The 15,842-nt window shown below is 38.1% G+C and overlaps 1 protein-coding gene across 1 annotated transcript in view; it reads right to left on the bottom strand.

Moving 5' to 3' along the window:
- The window catches only part of uri1 (URI1 prefoldin like chaperone), a 52,013-nt gene that overhangs the window by 16,533 nt on the left and 19,638 nt on the right, over window positions 1–15,842 (bottom strand). The window contains exons 2-4 of the mRNA XM_062962001.1: window positions 11,667–11,701; window positions 9,403–9,481; window positions 7,671–7,806 (exon numbers count right to left, since the gene is read on the bottom strand). Of these exons, the coding sequence (XP_062818071.1) occupies window positions 7,671–7,806; window positions 9,403–9,481; window positions 11,667–11,701 (250 nt within the window). The remainder of the gene's footprint in view (window positions 1–7,670; window positions 7,807–9,402; window positions 9,482–11,666; window positions 11,702–15,842) is intronic.

Here is a 15,842-nt window from a genome sequence, read left to right as displayed (position 1 = left end):
TGCCCAGTCTACTATGATGCTTAGCAAATAGCTGTTCAGAATCTCTGCCATATATAATCAGCAACCCAAACCCTTTCAAGCAGATATGGAAGAGATTGAACCCACTGTGTGAGTAGCAAGTGGTATCAAAGTGTGGCCATGCAAAGTCCCTAGGTGTGTTTGCATCACTCTGATCCATCCCGACTTCCCAGACCTGCTTCTACTGCAAGCCTCAAGGTGTAGTGGTGCATCTTTCAAATCACATATATTCAGCTCAAGGCCTGTGGGGTGTATCTGGTCTCCCATGTTATTTTATGTGGCCCTCTTCCAGATGCTGGACTCTCATTCTTGGTTTCCTCATCATTAGACATCATGACTAGAGCTGATGGGTTATCATACAGTAACATCTGATAGCTGCAGCTTGTTCTGTTGAGGCAGCAGAATGGGTTTTGGATTGAGATACAAGGCTTATGGATATAATGCCTGGCTTTAAAATGTCCTTTAGCCTTTTCTCAACCCTCAGAGACACAAGGGCTGTTGGGTTGCAATTCCCATTACACTATGTAACAACATTGAAAGAATGTTGTGTTCCTGGTTTGAAAGTGTTATTTCCTGTTTAATTGTGGAGTCCTTGCTATGAAAGTAATTGTTCTACTCCAGAAACTTTGTTTTTGTGGCTGCCACAAACTAGGTTGAATTGATTGACTGTATGAGAGATTCATTGAAAAACTGTAGCAAAATGTGCTGCAGGATGTCCTGCCAAAACAAAGTTTTTGCAATTTAATAAATCTTTCCCATATTTTTATGATAGAACCAATTAGGAAATGGCATTGATAACCCAGGAACAAAAATCGTGTTTCATAGTGTTGTCCCAAGCCCACATGGCGAATAATCAAAAGTGGTGGGAGTTGTTGTTCAATAACAACTGGGGGCCCCAACTGGGTAAAAACTAAACAGCTCCGAAGGCTCTCAGTGGACTCTTTATCCATGGTTTCATCGGCTCTTTGATGGCAATCAGAAGGCTGAGGTGGAGTGGCCCTCAATGAAAATGAGTTTGACCGTCTGTTTTAAATAGATAAGCAGGGCACAAGGGAAGATGCTAATGCCAAGAAATAACGGCTGTCAAACCAAAGTAGATCTCCAGCTATTTTGTGGTTTTTCTTATACTCCTCTACCTTCAGCTTTGTGGTTGCAGACAGTTTATGATGCCCCTGGAGGTTACCAAGGCCGGAAAATTGTCCCCCCAAACTGGTGTCCCAATTCTCCATCTCTGAATTGGCAAAATACTTTGGCTCAAAAAAGGCAATACCACAGTTCTTTCCAATAAGAATGTGTGTGTGTGTGTGTGTGTGTGTGTGTGTGTATATATATATATATCTGTGTTTATCTGACTGAAACCAACATTCCCAAATGTGCAAATTGATTATTCCTAGAAGATTAACAAAGATAGTTTTGCATGGTTAATCCACTTGGTATATCTTCTTTATTTAAAACATGGAACTGGAAACAAGTCAGTTTAAATGTGTTTTGTTAAGCCCAGGAATAATTTTTAAATTTGCAGCATGATTACCGTGAAAAAAAAGATATGGAATTGGCTGGAAAGGAAATGTAACCTTGTTAAGTATTAGGACAAAGAACACAATTAAGTCTTAAGCTAATAATATGAATGGAATTGTCCTTGTCATTCCTTCCCTTCCCACTTAATACAAATCCTAATTACCTGTCTGACAGCCTCTTCTCTTGAATCAACTACAATTCTGTAAAACTTTACAACAGTTGATTCTATTTATCTTGATGAACTAGGATACTTTTGACAAAATCAACACTGCACAGAATCACAGGTCTTGTGATTCAGTGAGCATTAGCTGCCTTGTCCAACATGTTGATTCTTCAAAAGGTTGTAATTCCCAGGAAATTCTTCAGAACGAAAGGTTTCTAGCTTGTGGCCAAAGAAATTATAATTCAGTATCATGGGACCTCTGTACCCTTTCTGGGCCGTAATTGCTTCATAAACCTATAATATAACAACAGAAACCCTGACAATAGGACTTTGATGCTCCACAAATTCAGAGTGCCTACTGTTTTAAACTGCAGTTGTGAATGTACAAACCTATGCCGCATTAGAGTTGTTATATATCAAGCAGGGTAAGTTATAGATGTGTCTTGGAGTTTACCATAAAACACTGGAAGAATCCTGTTTCTGAATTATTTGTCCCAGATATAGTCAAATACCATAGACTGAAAAAGGTGACACATTACAAGAGCTGATCTCTCTTCTTAATTATTCTGTTTGAAGCAGTGTGTCCAAGCAACTTTAGGTTCTGGTTCTGTGCGATATATAGAAATGCTCTCCGATCAAGAGTGCAGAGATGAGCCTGTGAGGGGGGCTCATGGTCTGCTGATCTCAAATGTTATTAATAGGCAAAAGTAGTTATTGTTTCATGTTTGAATCACAGACTTGTGTGATGGGACAAAGACATGGTGGGGAGTGTTAAAACTTTTCCTCCACACAGCTTCCTCAATGCTACACTTCCCTCAGTCACTTTGTGCCCTGGAGGAGTTGAACTCCACACACAGCTGTATGTATGTTGATCTTTGTATCCTGAGTTTGATAAATTTTTAATTTCATTTAATTATAATTGTGTGTTCATTCTGTTGGATATGTGTGTGTGTGTTTTATGTAGGTTTTTTTTTACATTGTTGTACGCCATTTCAAGTCAAAAGGAGAGGCGGATAACCAATAAAATGTGCTGTTGGTGTTTTTATTACTACTATGTTTCCCCTATGGGTCAACTCTAGAAACAAAGTGAGAGATTTAAAAGCTTTTCCCACTGAAAGAGATTCCTGTGTCTTCATTTAACCTTTAAAAAGCAAACCATGTAATAGATTCCAACCCTTCTCTCCTGATATTTCACTTGCTTTCACTCTGTGATATTGCCAAATTTTGTAAATGCTTTTATAACAAAAGAGGACTACTGTATTCTGTTATCCTATTTTAATGCACACTGCTATACAAGGAAAAAAACTTCAAGTGATTTTGTTTTAAACCAAAGTCAAGTCAGGAGCCAGTGAGATTTTAGAAACCTCCCTCCTCCTATCCTGACGTTTAAGCCTCTTAAATGTCTTTTAAGAAGGATTGTGCTTGGATTGTTGTCCGACTTTGTCACCTTTGATAATCTTAGGGAACTGAGACATGGCTTTTCGCTGAACTGTTATCATAAACTCTGCTGCCTTTTTTGTGAATCCAGCGGAGGAAGCAAGCAGTTTGGTATCACAGACAAGGAACAAAATTTAAGACTAAAAAAAATCAATTCCTTTAATTAATGAATTAAATTCAATACACAGCAGAAAAACTGCAGCACTGGCAGGACACAGATAACTATATTTCTTGGAACACAGCGATGGTTAGTGAAATACTGTGTTGTCTTTTCCAGGCTTTAGTGAATCCAAAGGCCCCTCCGTATTACCTCATTCAGCCTCTATTCTTAGCAGGCAACACTTCCTACAATCTCAAAATCCTATTGTCGCTCAGAGGCATACCAGAATGGATGTCCATTGAGTTTCAATTGCATTGCCTGCTCCTCCTGCACCTTTTGAAAGAAAAAGCAGCTTTGGAAGAGGTCAACACTATCCTGGTCCCAATTCAGACCCATGGCAATCTCAATTCAGATTAAGATTGCGTATACTTTCTCTCCCGCCTCTCACCAAAAGGTGCAAATATTCAATGTATTATATTGTGTGATAGTTAGGAAAAGCCTCCAGTCAACTGTAAAATATATAAACACAGACCAACGACAACACAACAAGGGTCTAAAATTAATGAGAAAATATTTTGGTCAGTCTATCATCATGGAGTCATTTCATAGATACGGAACATGGCCCTATTCTAGGTCAACTTTGTGGCATCCACATGGGAGCTCCTTGAACATGTATAATTATGTGCTCATCTCATATAATAAAGAAATCATTTTAAAATGCTTGCATTGTATGAGTGTCTCTAACCAATTTCTTATAAATAGAAGCAATCCACTGCAAAATTGAGAATGATCAGTATTGGAAAGAAAAAATATATAGGAAATCTACATTACAACCTGTAAATTTCCAATCAGAACTAAGCTTTGTGTAGGAAGGAAGAGTCATACAATCATAGTCATGAACAGCCCTTTTGGAGTTCACCTTATCCTTCTGTAGCACAAAGACAAATCAGACATGGCAAAGTAACAGTCTTTATTATTGTTTATATTAGTTGCTTTTCAGAAGTAATATAGTACAACAAAAATGGAACTATATCATTTAAATATGATAACTACATTAAAACCCAAACTCAACACGGTATGAAAGTGAGATATCACCAGGATTAAATTATAAGATCACATGAATAACAGTGGAAACAGCTTCTTCAGGCTGTACATTTGCCGAGGTTAACAAAAAAATTAAATCCACTCAAAACATTGGTGGAGGAGATGCTAAAAGGGAGAGACATGGGAGATTGCCAATAATTTATTCAGCCAGGGCACCTATATCTTGGGCAACAGTTTTATACACTGCATGGAAGTAACCGTAGTGATACTTGATGGGAGCAGATATACCTAGGAAAAAGTAAATTTTAAAACTCATGGGATAAAAAGTAGAAACCTGCTGGTCCCACTAGTAGTGTGGAATGGCCTCCCTTGTGATCATCATGGAACATGGGATGGATCTTGAACCTCTTAAATAGCAATCTGTGCCTTCTCTGTGTGAGCGAGACACGGATCACACTGTTGTGGGGAGAGAGATACAAAAGCATTAAAACAAAGCCGTTCAGGCAAGGGAATTTTTACGTATGATGGGGCGGGGAATAAGAGGAGAAACAACGTGCCACCTTTCCCTTATTCATCTGTGTGATTTGATCTGTCCTGGCAATCCAGTTGTTGGAGTAAAGTGAGATTTGATACTTCCATCTGTAATCTCAAAGCTAGGCATCTGCTGTAATTTTAATCAGAAGAATACAAGCAATTTGCTCAAGTTATTGCATGCGTTAGACACAAAGCTTTTCTGTCCCAAATGCTCCCATTGTGTCCCTTTCCCATCTCCAGAATTCTCAAGTCAGAACTGTCCCCATGCTGTACGGACTATATCCATATCGGGACCTCCCACTGCTATGATGTGACATGGTGAGGAGTTTCATAGGCAATCACTCGTGACCAAGTATGATGGTCTTCCAAGGGTGGAGTCTTCAAGGTGTGTCCGTAAGGTGTGTCTTTCACAATGAGGACATAGATTTCCAGGCGGAAGACAATCTTGGCAAGGGTTTGCTTGATGCACCTTCCTCTCAGCACATTTCTCCCTTTTGCCCACCATTTGTGCCTCTTCAAACTCCGTATGACCAAAGTTGGCCACAGCTGACCTCCAGTTCCAACAGTCGAGCGTAACTTCCCAGTTCTCTCTGGGAGTTTATGCACATTTTTTAAGGTTAACCTTAAACCTATCTTTGAATCCCCCTGGGGGAGAAGAGTGGAATGTAAATTAAATAAATAAATACGTTTCTTTCGCTGCCCACCCACATTCAGTTTCTGTTGCGGAGATAGGAATAGAGTAACTGCTTTGGTAGATGGTGATCTTTGGGCATTTGGACAACATGGCCAAATGACGGTGGAGAATCACTGCTATTGGAATTTGCTGCTTCTTCTAGAACATTGGCATTTGTCTTCCTGTCTTCTTCCCAAGAGATTTGCAGGATTTTGCAAAGGCAATGCCAATGAAATATTTCCAGAAGTTGAGAGTGATGTTTGTAGACAGTATGTGTTTTGTGTGGTGATGAGTTACACCACAGTTGAATGAGGATTGTCAGTTTTCCACTCCTTCCACTGAAACCAATGGCAGGAAAATATTTGTGTGAGGTCTGAGTTGCACAACTAATCGGGACCATGTACTGGAGACACAGGATACAACAGGCGTGCTCCTTCTCTGGAGTCGGCACACACAACTTCACCCTATTTAGGCATTTCAACAACTTATTGGGGCCGTTTGGCTGGTGTTTACATTTTAATTTTGGCAGAATAGCTATGGTTGCAACCTCTCTGCTATAGACTCTTGTGCACTGGCCCCAATTTATTCCCAAACACTATTCAAACTGTGAATAATGGTTTTTAAACTTCTGAATGGTTTTATTCTAGAATTCCATAGAAGCCACCTCATTCTATATAAGCCAACCTGTACCCTAGCATCCGACAGAGATGTCTTTCACTGTATCCAGCTGTGGTTTAGATACAACCGATGTGGTTTAGATATGCCTTCTCAATGGCATAAAAACTTTGGAACTACTTGATTCTACACATAACTCTGATCCCCATTTTGACTGCATTTTGTTATACTATGTTCAGGCAAGCATTTTCTTCCTGGCTTTCCTCTATAACTGTATTTATATTATGTGCTTTTTTCATTATATATTGTACTAATATTTAATTGCATTCGAATGATGTAGACATCCTGGGTGTAGAAACACAAAAAAGGGAGGGATATTTTGAATTTGTAATAGCTAACTGTTATCTCAGAATTGGAACTGAAGACAACTCTCCAAAATGATACAATCACAAATAAGGTAAAGGTAAAAGTTTTCCTCTGATATTAAGTCTAGTCGTGTCCGACTGAAGGTTGGTGCTCATCTCCATTTCTAAGCCGAAGAGCTGGCTTTGTCCATAGACACCTCAAAGGTCATATGGCCGGCATAACTCCATGAAGTGCCATTACCTTCCCGCTGGAGTGGTACCTATTGATCTACTCACATTTACATGTTTTCAAACTGCTAGGTTGGCAGAAGCTGGGGCTAATAGCAGGAGCTCACCCGCTCCCTGGATTCAAACTGCCGACCTTTCGGTCAGCAAGTTCAGCAGCTCAGTGGTTTAACCCGCTGTGCCACTGGGGGCTCCTAATCACAAATAAAGCTGGGTATATATAAAACCACACAAGGTATCATGTTTTTGTATAAAATATATAAACATTTCAGTCTGATCATTCACAAAAAAATGTACTGAAAAAGAGTCATTTAAAAATATTGAGCATCTGACTGAGTAACAAGGATCAAAACCTAGCTGAGAAGATCAAACTTGGTTGGAATAAAGAGATTTTTTTTCCTTTAGTACATTTCTATACTGCTCTTCTATGAGGTTAAGTTAATACAAAGATACTGGCAACAGTTAAAAGCAACAGTCTAAAATTAACAACAATCCAATTGAAGAAAATATCTCCCATCACTCATAAATACAGAATGCCTCTCATAATTCATAAACACAGAAGCCACATATTAAACAAAACATGAAGAAAATAGATAATACATAGCCTCCTATTTAATGATGCTCTATTTTATGCCAGCAGTCAATTTTGATTGTTGCCAATATTTGTATCAAAGACTGCCTACTACAATTTACAATTGAGCGGTATTACAGTACCATATGTTAATGCAATCAGCACTGCCATTTCGTGAATTCATTTACAACACCACAAGATTTTGATAAATGCATACGGTTTCGATTAAGAAGGTAATTTATAAAAAAAAGGAAGTTTTCAAGTTTTAATTTGTTAAATGTTAACATAAAGCACTCCCTATTTTTCAGTTTCAGGTAAACATTTATTGAATTATACCTCAATGAGAAAGAAAATTTAACCCAATCTAATTTTCCAGAAACAGAGTAGTTATAATTTGATATACCTACGTTTTTTCCTATGTTCCACTAGACTGCTGGCCTGCTTTGCGGAACATTTTGCAAACCAGTTGTCACCGAGGAGGACTGTGATTTCGTTAGTATGAACCAATCTTCCTGGCATGAAAGCATGGGGACCAAAAGGAACCTGCCAGAGCAAAAAAGCAAAAGAAAATAAGCATAAAGTTCACAGGACTTAACCCAGTTCCTCATCTGTGGTTTACATTGTCTCCTACCTATAGGCAGATGTAGTATATTAATTAATAACTGCATTAATTATCTCTGAATTTTTCAGAAGTTTTTACTAATTTTTCAATCCAAGTTGTATGCTTACTTAACAACATGAACAGCTTCTAAAATGTTGCTTCTGGGAAAACTAATCAAAGTCATTCATGGATAGAGATGCGGAGAACATTCCCAAAGTTTCATGTTCTTTTGATAAATGATATCTTAATAAACAGGTTCTCAAATAAACTGTGAAAAGGTTTGAGTTTTTTTAAATGATTGCATAATAACACTATGTAAAACAATTTTTGTTTCTGGGTTATAAATGTCATTTCCTAATTGGTTCTGTCATAAAACATTGATAGAACTTTGAATTCAAATTCAAAATCAGTGAAAGATACACAGGTTTTGAACAAGAATGGTATTCCAATGCTCCCCAAAACTTTTTTTATGTAAAAACCAAGGATAAAAATCTCAAGGCTTAATATTTGTGAACGTGATTCCTTGCTATTGCTCTGCATCACTGAAATCACTGTGCATTGCATAATTAATTATATGGATTTCCATATAATAAACAGGCTTTACCAGATATGCCAGATTTTATTGTTGATACCTAGTTAAAATCTGGTGGTTATAATGTATTATAGCACTGAAGAAACTAGATGAAAAGAAGAAAGAAAATATATATTTAACCAACAATCAGTCATTGTTAACTGTAATACCTTAATATCAATAACTAAGATAAATTTGATTCTGGTACATTACTTCAAAACTAACCATGGTTAAAAAGTAACTAATTCCTCCTTGGACCTTCAATTTCTTTTTCATAGCTGACCATGATAACAACGTTTGCACCAATGCGAATGCTAACAATGGTTAGCACTCTTCAGATAGGTAAAGGTAAAGGTTTTCCCCTGACATTAAGTCTAGTTGTGTCTGACTGGGGGTTGGTGCTCAACTCATTTCTAAGCCGAAAAGCTAGTGTTGTCCATAGACACCTCCAAGGTCATGTGGCCGGCATGACTGCATGGAGAACCGTTACCTTCCTGCCGGAGCAGTACCTATTGATCTACTCACATCTGCATGTTTTCGAACTGCTAGGTTGGCTAAGCTTGGAGGTAACAGTGGAAGCTCACCCCGCTCCCCGCATTCGAACCACTGACCTTTCAGTCAGCAAGTTCAGTAGCTCAGCAGTTTAACCCACTGCACAACACAGAATCATAGAATAGTAGAGTTGGAAGAGACCTCATGGGCCATCCAGTCCAACCCCCTGCCAAGAAGCAGGAAATCGCATTCAAAGCACCCCCGACCACCGGGGGCTCCACTCTTCAGATGTCTGCCAATGTTACAGCACTAACCTAGTGCAGAAATAGCATAGCATCAGTGTTTCCAATATGAAGGAAAGAAGCATGCAAAGGCAAAGCAGAAGACTGAACACAAACCAATTTATCAATGATATATCTGCAAAGATGAACAGTTAACTTTGCCTAGGATTTGCACTCAACTAAATGGTACCTACCATAATATCGTAAGAGAGCTTATCTGGCAATGTGCCAAGTCGTTCTTGAAGAGCATCATAGTCACCCTCCACCTTCTTCCTGTTAACACATTCAAACCAGTTAGTATCAAACTGCTAAAAAAGAAGAAAGATAACTACCAATTTTAAAACAGCCTTTGAATAGAGAAGTGCAGGAAAGTTTGCAGCAGATATACAATTCATCCTGGTGGGAGAAGTTCCAAAGTAGTCCCTCAATGCCCTTGTAAAAAAAAAAAAGCAAGGGAAATGTAAACAAACCCAATGAAGGCCATTTTGCCCAGAAATTGAAAATGCAATAGATGAGGATTTCAGAGATGATTCCAGACATGATGGAGGGAAGGAAGCACCACTGAACCCAACGTGATTTATTTTGAGCAAATACGTAAAGTATTGCAATGTAATACACTGTGCAATTTTGGGTATGCTTTTTTAAGGATGACATGTTGCTAATGTGGAAGGTTTCAAGGTATCTATGAAAAAAGGACATCCCTTAATTAATTTAGGGTCAAAATGGATTCCCCTACAAGCTTGCCTTCTTCCCTCTTGTGAGGAGTCCCTGTTGCATTTACTCACATGTTGGAAATAATAGCAAAGACTCCTTGGCATAGTAATAAATAGTGCCTGCTGGAGCCTACTAAATACCAGTCCAACATCTGAACAGACCTACGCTTTTGCATTGAGTTTCTATCTGATGAATCCAAAATGGTGAGAAGAGAGCAACAAACCATTGGCTTTGCTTGCTCATCAATGAGAGTGGCCCTCTCTATCTTCCTGAGACTTGTCCCCTTCCAAACCATGCCATTCCCTTCTATAAAGGATGAGAAAGGGATTAATTCCAATTTCAGAACTGGTGAAAACTTTCTTGAAGGGAACCCTAGTCCCATTTTGTTTCATTCTCTTGGTTGTTAACATTAGAACCTGGAGGAAAGATAGATCTCACATTGCACTCGGCCAGACTTTAACTTGTATCGACTAATATATATTATACTTGTCTAAACAATTTAAATCCATGGCACACAGCAGTGTATTATGGAAAGGCTGATACAGTTTGACTCTAGGAGCACCAGTGGATACCATCGTAATATTTGGGAATTAAAGCAGGTTTTGCATTTTATACATTAGAAAAACATATTCTCTTGCAAATTTTTTTTTTTACAAACCCTGAGTTACTATTTAATATGAGGCATGAGGGTGGCTTTGATTCGCCCCTTTCTCATTCTTCTTATCCAAAGCTTGCAGCTTATGTGCATTAAAACTAAAATAAAAAAAACCAAACCAAACATTGGATACACATGAACTATAAATTATTTTCTCAGAGGTCTTTCGGGCATGAAGAAAAAGCCTCTTAAAATAAATTTAAAATATGATATGCTTGATGGTGTATAACCAAAAGTTTAATCTCTCCACTAAAGGGGGCAGTTGCTGCGATTCTGCAATAACCCTGCAGACAATAATCAAGAAGGCTCCTGTTGTTCTCCCTGCAAATTCCTAGCAAACACAGCATGGATGTAGCATAATTTGGTATTTGTTAAGATCAAGTGCCATCTTTCAATAACTCATAAGAATTGTTAACCATTAAATATACCTTTCCCATCAAGATACTCATAAGAAACATATTTATCTATGATGTTTTTACTAGCTAAAAAAGGAATACCTGACAAGAAGAGAGGCCAGATATAATATTTTAAGGAGCAAAAGGACCTCTAAAGGCCCAGGTTTATCTGCAGATTTCAAATAGTATACTTTCATTGCAAACAGAGACATTGGGGGGGGGGAACATTATGGAAGGATTCACAAACTACAAATAGGCTTGATTAGCTAAACTTTTATATTGTTATTTCTGGATACCTCCCAAAGCCATTGTGATACCCAACAATACTGCATTTTACAACTGACTATGCTATTTTCTCGGAACAGCAACAAAAACAAACCATTGAAATCCAGGGTTTACAGTGGTTTTTAAGATTTTCTGGCAATTAGTTGGTGAGAAAAAGGGAGAAACTGGTCTTTTTAAAGATAGAGATATACAGATTTGTGATCACTGTGGTGCGTTTAAAGCAGCAGTATAAGAAACGAGGAGAATGCAATTTAATAAAGCAGGCCCAAGACCAAACTAGGCACCAAAATATATTATTATTTGAATTTGGTTAATTTTCTAAAGCACATATGCACAGTACTTTTCTAAAAACAAGCACAGGCTGTTTTCATTGATAATTTACGCATGCAATCAAACGTTTTCCACTTACCAGTGTTGAATTTTTTCTTGGCAGCTAGTGACCACCTGTCATTAAAACAGATAACTACTCATGAAAAAACAAGGCTAAGCACACAGCTGCAACAAAGTCAATGTCTTAGAAACTAGAGCAGCAGCTTTACAGATCTGGTAGCATCTTGCTATACATTTTTATTTGTCAGCATAAAGGCGAGGGAATGTTCATTCTTAAGCAGCACACTTTATCACAGCCTTCTAATCCAGACTGATAACCCCTGAATAAATGGCAACTTCCCCCCAACTCATATTTTGAAATAACGCATCCTCCAGAACAATAAGTTGACATATTATACAAGATAAAACCAGCATTTTGTACAATCTACAGATCAGTTTTTAACATTACAGGTTTTGCAGAATGAAGCAAATATAAATTTAGGAAACGAATGTAAGTCAGCAGTGGGTTTTTGAAACAGAATTCATACATACTTTTCCTGTTTGCATCAGTGCAGCCCCCCTTAATTTCATTTTGTAGTTTCATTCTAATACAGCAACATTTTAAGCAATTATAAAAGAAAACATGCATTCCGGTGATAGTTTCAAAGACAAACAGAACAACAATATAAAATTAGACTTACAGGAAAGTAATATTATTTGGATTGAAGAAAATTAATAGGCAGGTTATCACCTCCCTTGAGAAAAATGCAAAACATCACCCCGCTTATTAATATTGCTATATGCCACTATTTTTTGCTACCAAAACTTGATAGATATGGCCACTGGAAATTGTTTTGCCTTTTCATTTCAAGGGGGCAACTAAACATGCTGAACTGCAACTCCCATCACCTTTAGAAAACAGAGCCAATGGTGAGGGATGGTGAGAGTTGCAGTTTGAAAAAACCTGGGAAGTTGGGAAGTAGATGTTTCTAAGGTCTTTGCCAAGTTTGGGAAAAGAATGTGTGCGAAACTATCATTTTTAAAAAAAATAGGGGAGGGATGTAGTACTTGAAAAGCAATACAGAGAGCCAATACTTTCTAAGCCGATTGGTCACCACTGCAGACAAAAGTATAGAGCACTTCTGATATTCAGCAAATGAATACAAACAATGGGGAAACACATAGCCTCAAAGATTTCCATTAAGTGTATGCAACACTGTGGATAAGGCAAAGTGAAATGTTTGTCCTTCAGTCACTGCATATTAAACGTGTGTAACTCACCAACCCTCCTCACATAATGATCACAATAGTATTTTCCAGATACAAAACAATGTGCCTAGAGTACCTGGAAAATGAATTATCTACATAAAATTAATGCCGCTTTGAGGGAAGATGCAGTCTGTGAGCTTTTTATCATGCAATGAACTACGATGAAAAGTCCTTGAGCAATTACCAGACAATGTTAGATCTGTGAATGTATACAATGTGTCTGCGTATTCCTTTAACAAATAGGGGCCAATGCACAGGAAAGAGAGACCTAAATGTGACATTTCTGTGCAGGAACAGGAACCTAACCACATCTCTGGGCTGTTTATCCGTATGCTCTTCATCAACGTACGGAAGAGATTTTTCAGGATTTACAGCAGTGATCAACTTCTCCATCACTGCTTTAAATCCTGGAAAATCTCAAAATCTTCCCCAGCACATTTGGAAATCCTCCAGAGTGGACACTACAAGGCGCTGTGTTCAAAAGAGAATATAAATGCTTAACTCCTACAAGTTCAACACCTAAAGTAGTACAAAAAGGTTTTACGTTACAGTTGGCCTTACCCATTTGTGTGTTCAACTTTTGAGGATTTGATTTGAGATTCTCTCTAGGAATCCCTCAGTCTCTAATGAGACTTTAGAGTGGATTTCCGCTAGACATTGCCATACATTGGAAGATTTATTTATTTAATTCCAATATTTATATCCCGCCCTTCTCACCCGAAGGGACTCAGGGCGGCTTACAACACTGGCACAATTAGGTGCCTAATCAAAATCAATCAACAATACATAAAATCAGTTAAAACTATTAAATACAGTATAAAATTGCAGTATATAAATTTTAAAAATACGTATGCTCGGATCAGTTTGTCCGAAAACCTCGTGCATTATCCGTAAGTCAGTCCGTATCATCTTTATCGTTTATTCATTAAAAGCCTGGGCACATAGCCATGTTTTTAGGGCTCTTCTAAAGCCCAAAAGAATTGGAACTTGTCTAATATCTCTGGAGAGGGTGTTCCACAGCCTGGGAGCCACCACCAAGAAGGCCCTGTCCCTCGTTCCCACCAGTCGTGCTTGCGAGATCCAGAGCTTTCAAGAGAGACCACCTCTCCAGGAATCTCTAGGTGGTCCGGTATGATTCTATGAACAATGTCTAGTGAAAGTTCACCACAGTGACATCTTGGAGGACCCAGAGACTCCTAAAGATAGGTTCACTCGGGTGTTTTAAAAATCACATTTTTGGCAGTTTTCTGCAGGGTTGTGACACAGGAAAAAGCATTGGTTCCAATTCTGGTTTGCAGGTGTACTATTATGCAGGAACCACTGTTTAATCGGTTTCAAATAGTATGTAAAATATGACATTGTGTGTCAAAATTAGAAAGGAAAGAAGAGTGCAACGGTAGACGACTTCTCAGTCTCAAGACTGTAATGAGAAAGGAACACTGATGTGCTGCAGAAGTCCTACTACTATGACAGTTACTGTTAAGGGATGGCCATAGTAAGCAATGCCATGGGGAGAAGGAGAACGAATGACAAAGATGTTTATGAAATTCTTTAAGAGAGTTCCAGTTCAAATACCCTCTTTTCTAGATGTCAGAGGAAGAAAGAGCTCAACAGGAAACTTCCCATTGCCAATGCATGACTTTCCAAGCATGAAGTGAGTTAAAAGCACAAAAAGCAAAAGCCCTGCAAACCGTGAAGTGCAGCGTGTTCATTAACCTCTACATGATAATCCTTTCGTAGCTGCATATTAACTAGTTACATATTCATAATCATTTACATTATTTAGAAGACCTTCTATGAAAATTTCCAGGCGATATCCATTAGCTGCAATGCTAAAGGTTACCCAAGATAGTCTGCTTAATGTTTCCAGGAAGCTTTTTTTAATTAGTAAATATGTAAATTGGAAGCATATGCTTTTTTCCCCTTTTGGTATTTTTTATTATTACTTTAGGCAGAAATGGGCCATCGGTAGAAAAGCACACGGACATATGTTTTCCTCAACCCTTGGCTTCTCTGACAAAAATAATAATCAACATCAATGCATTTTATCTGCCTTCTTGTGAAGGGAGAAAAGAAAAACATTTATAAACCTTTCTGGACAAAGTGTGACCCAATGGCCCTCACTTTTGTGGCCCACGAAGCCTCCCCTCGGTCCCCCTCAAAGCATCCAACTTTTGTGGCATGTTTTCTGGAAAACTGTCACTCAAAACCACACATAAAAAGCTTCCAAATGTGTGAAAACATGTGAAATACCTCCACCTGGCCAGCTCTATGGTATCTACACCTGCCATCTCCTGCCATAATGTTGAGTATAGACCAAAACCGGCCTTTGGGCTTCCTCTGGGTCGGATACCCTGGAAATTCCATGCAATGAAATACGGTCTTACTGCACACAAAACGTGAGGGATATTAATAAGATACAACTCTTTTGGGGCTTAATGAGATCATTCGGACTCACTTATACATAATCAAAAAACATTTACAGCCAATATTTTGAAATGAAGAAGCTCAGAATCCACTTTTGTAAAATTACAGTATGTAAAAAATTTGAAAAAAGTTCTGATCCTGGTTCAGAAGTGTTATTTCCTGTTTAATTGTGCGATCCTTACTTTGAAACTTCATTTTTGTGGCTGCCTCAAACTAGGTTGAATTGGTTGAGACTCGATGAGATATTCATTGGAAAACTATAGCAAAATGTGCTGCAGGGTGTCCCTCCCGCAAAAAGAAAGTTTTTGCAATTTAATAAACTTTTCCCATGTGTTTATAATAAAACCAATTAGGAAATTACATGTATAACTCAAGAACAAAAATTGTGTTACACAGTATTGTAGTTATCAGTATTAACAGATAAAAAAAACCAAATGAGATGTTCAATACCAATCACAAAGTCATTCTCCAAGCTGAATCTTTGTAGAATACCAAAACAATAGGATACTATCTTCTCAACAAGTCTGAGAGAGTCTTGAGGTCAGGAGATCCCTATTTCTTTCAGTTTTGTAGAGAACTA

This window comes from Anolis carolinensis, unplaced genomic scaffold, assembly GCF_035594765.1.
Source record: "Anolis carolinensis isolate JA03-04 unplaced genomic scaffold, rAnoCar3.1.pri scaffold_9, whole genome shotgun sequence".
Lineage (NCBI taxonomy): Eukaryota > Metazoa > Chordata > Lepidosauria > Squamata > Dactyloidae > Anolis > Anolis carolinensis.
Note: the sequence above shows the minus strand (reverse complement) of the source record. Positions and strands in the feature narration are given on the sequence as shown.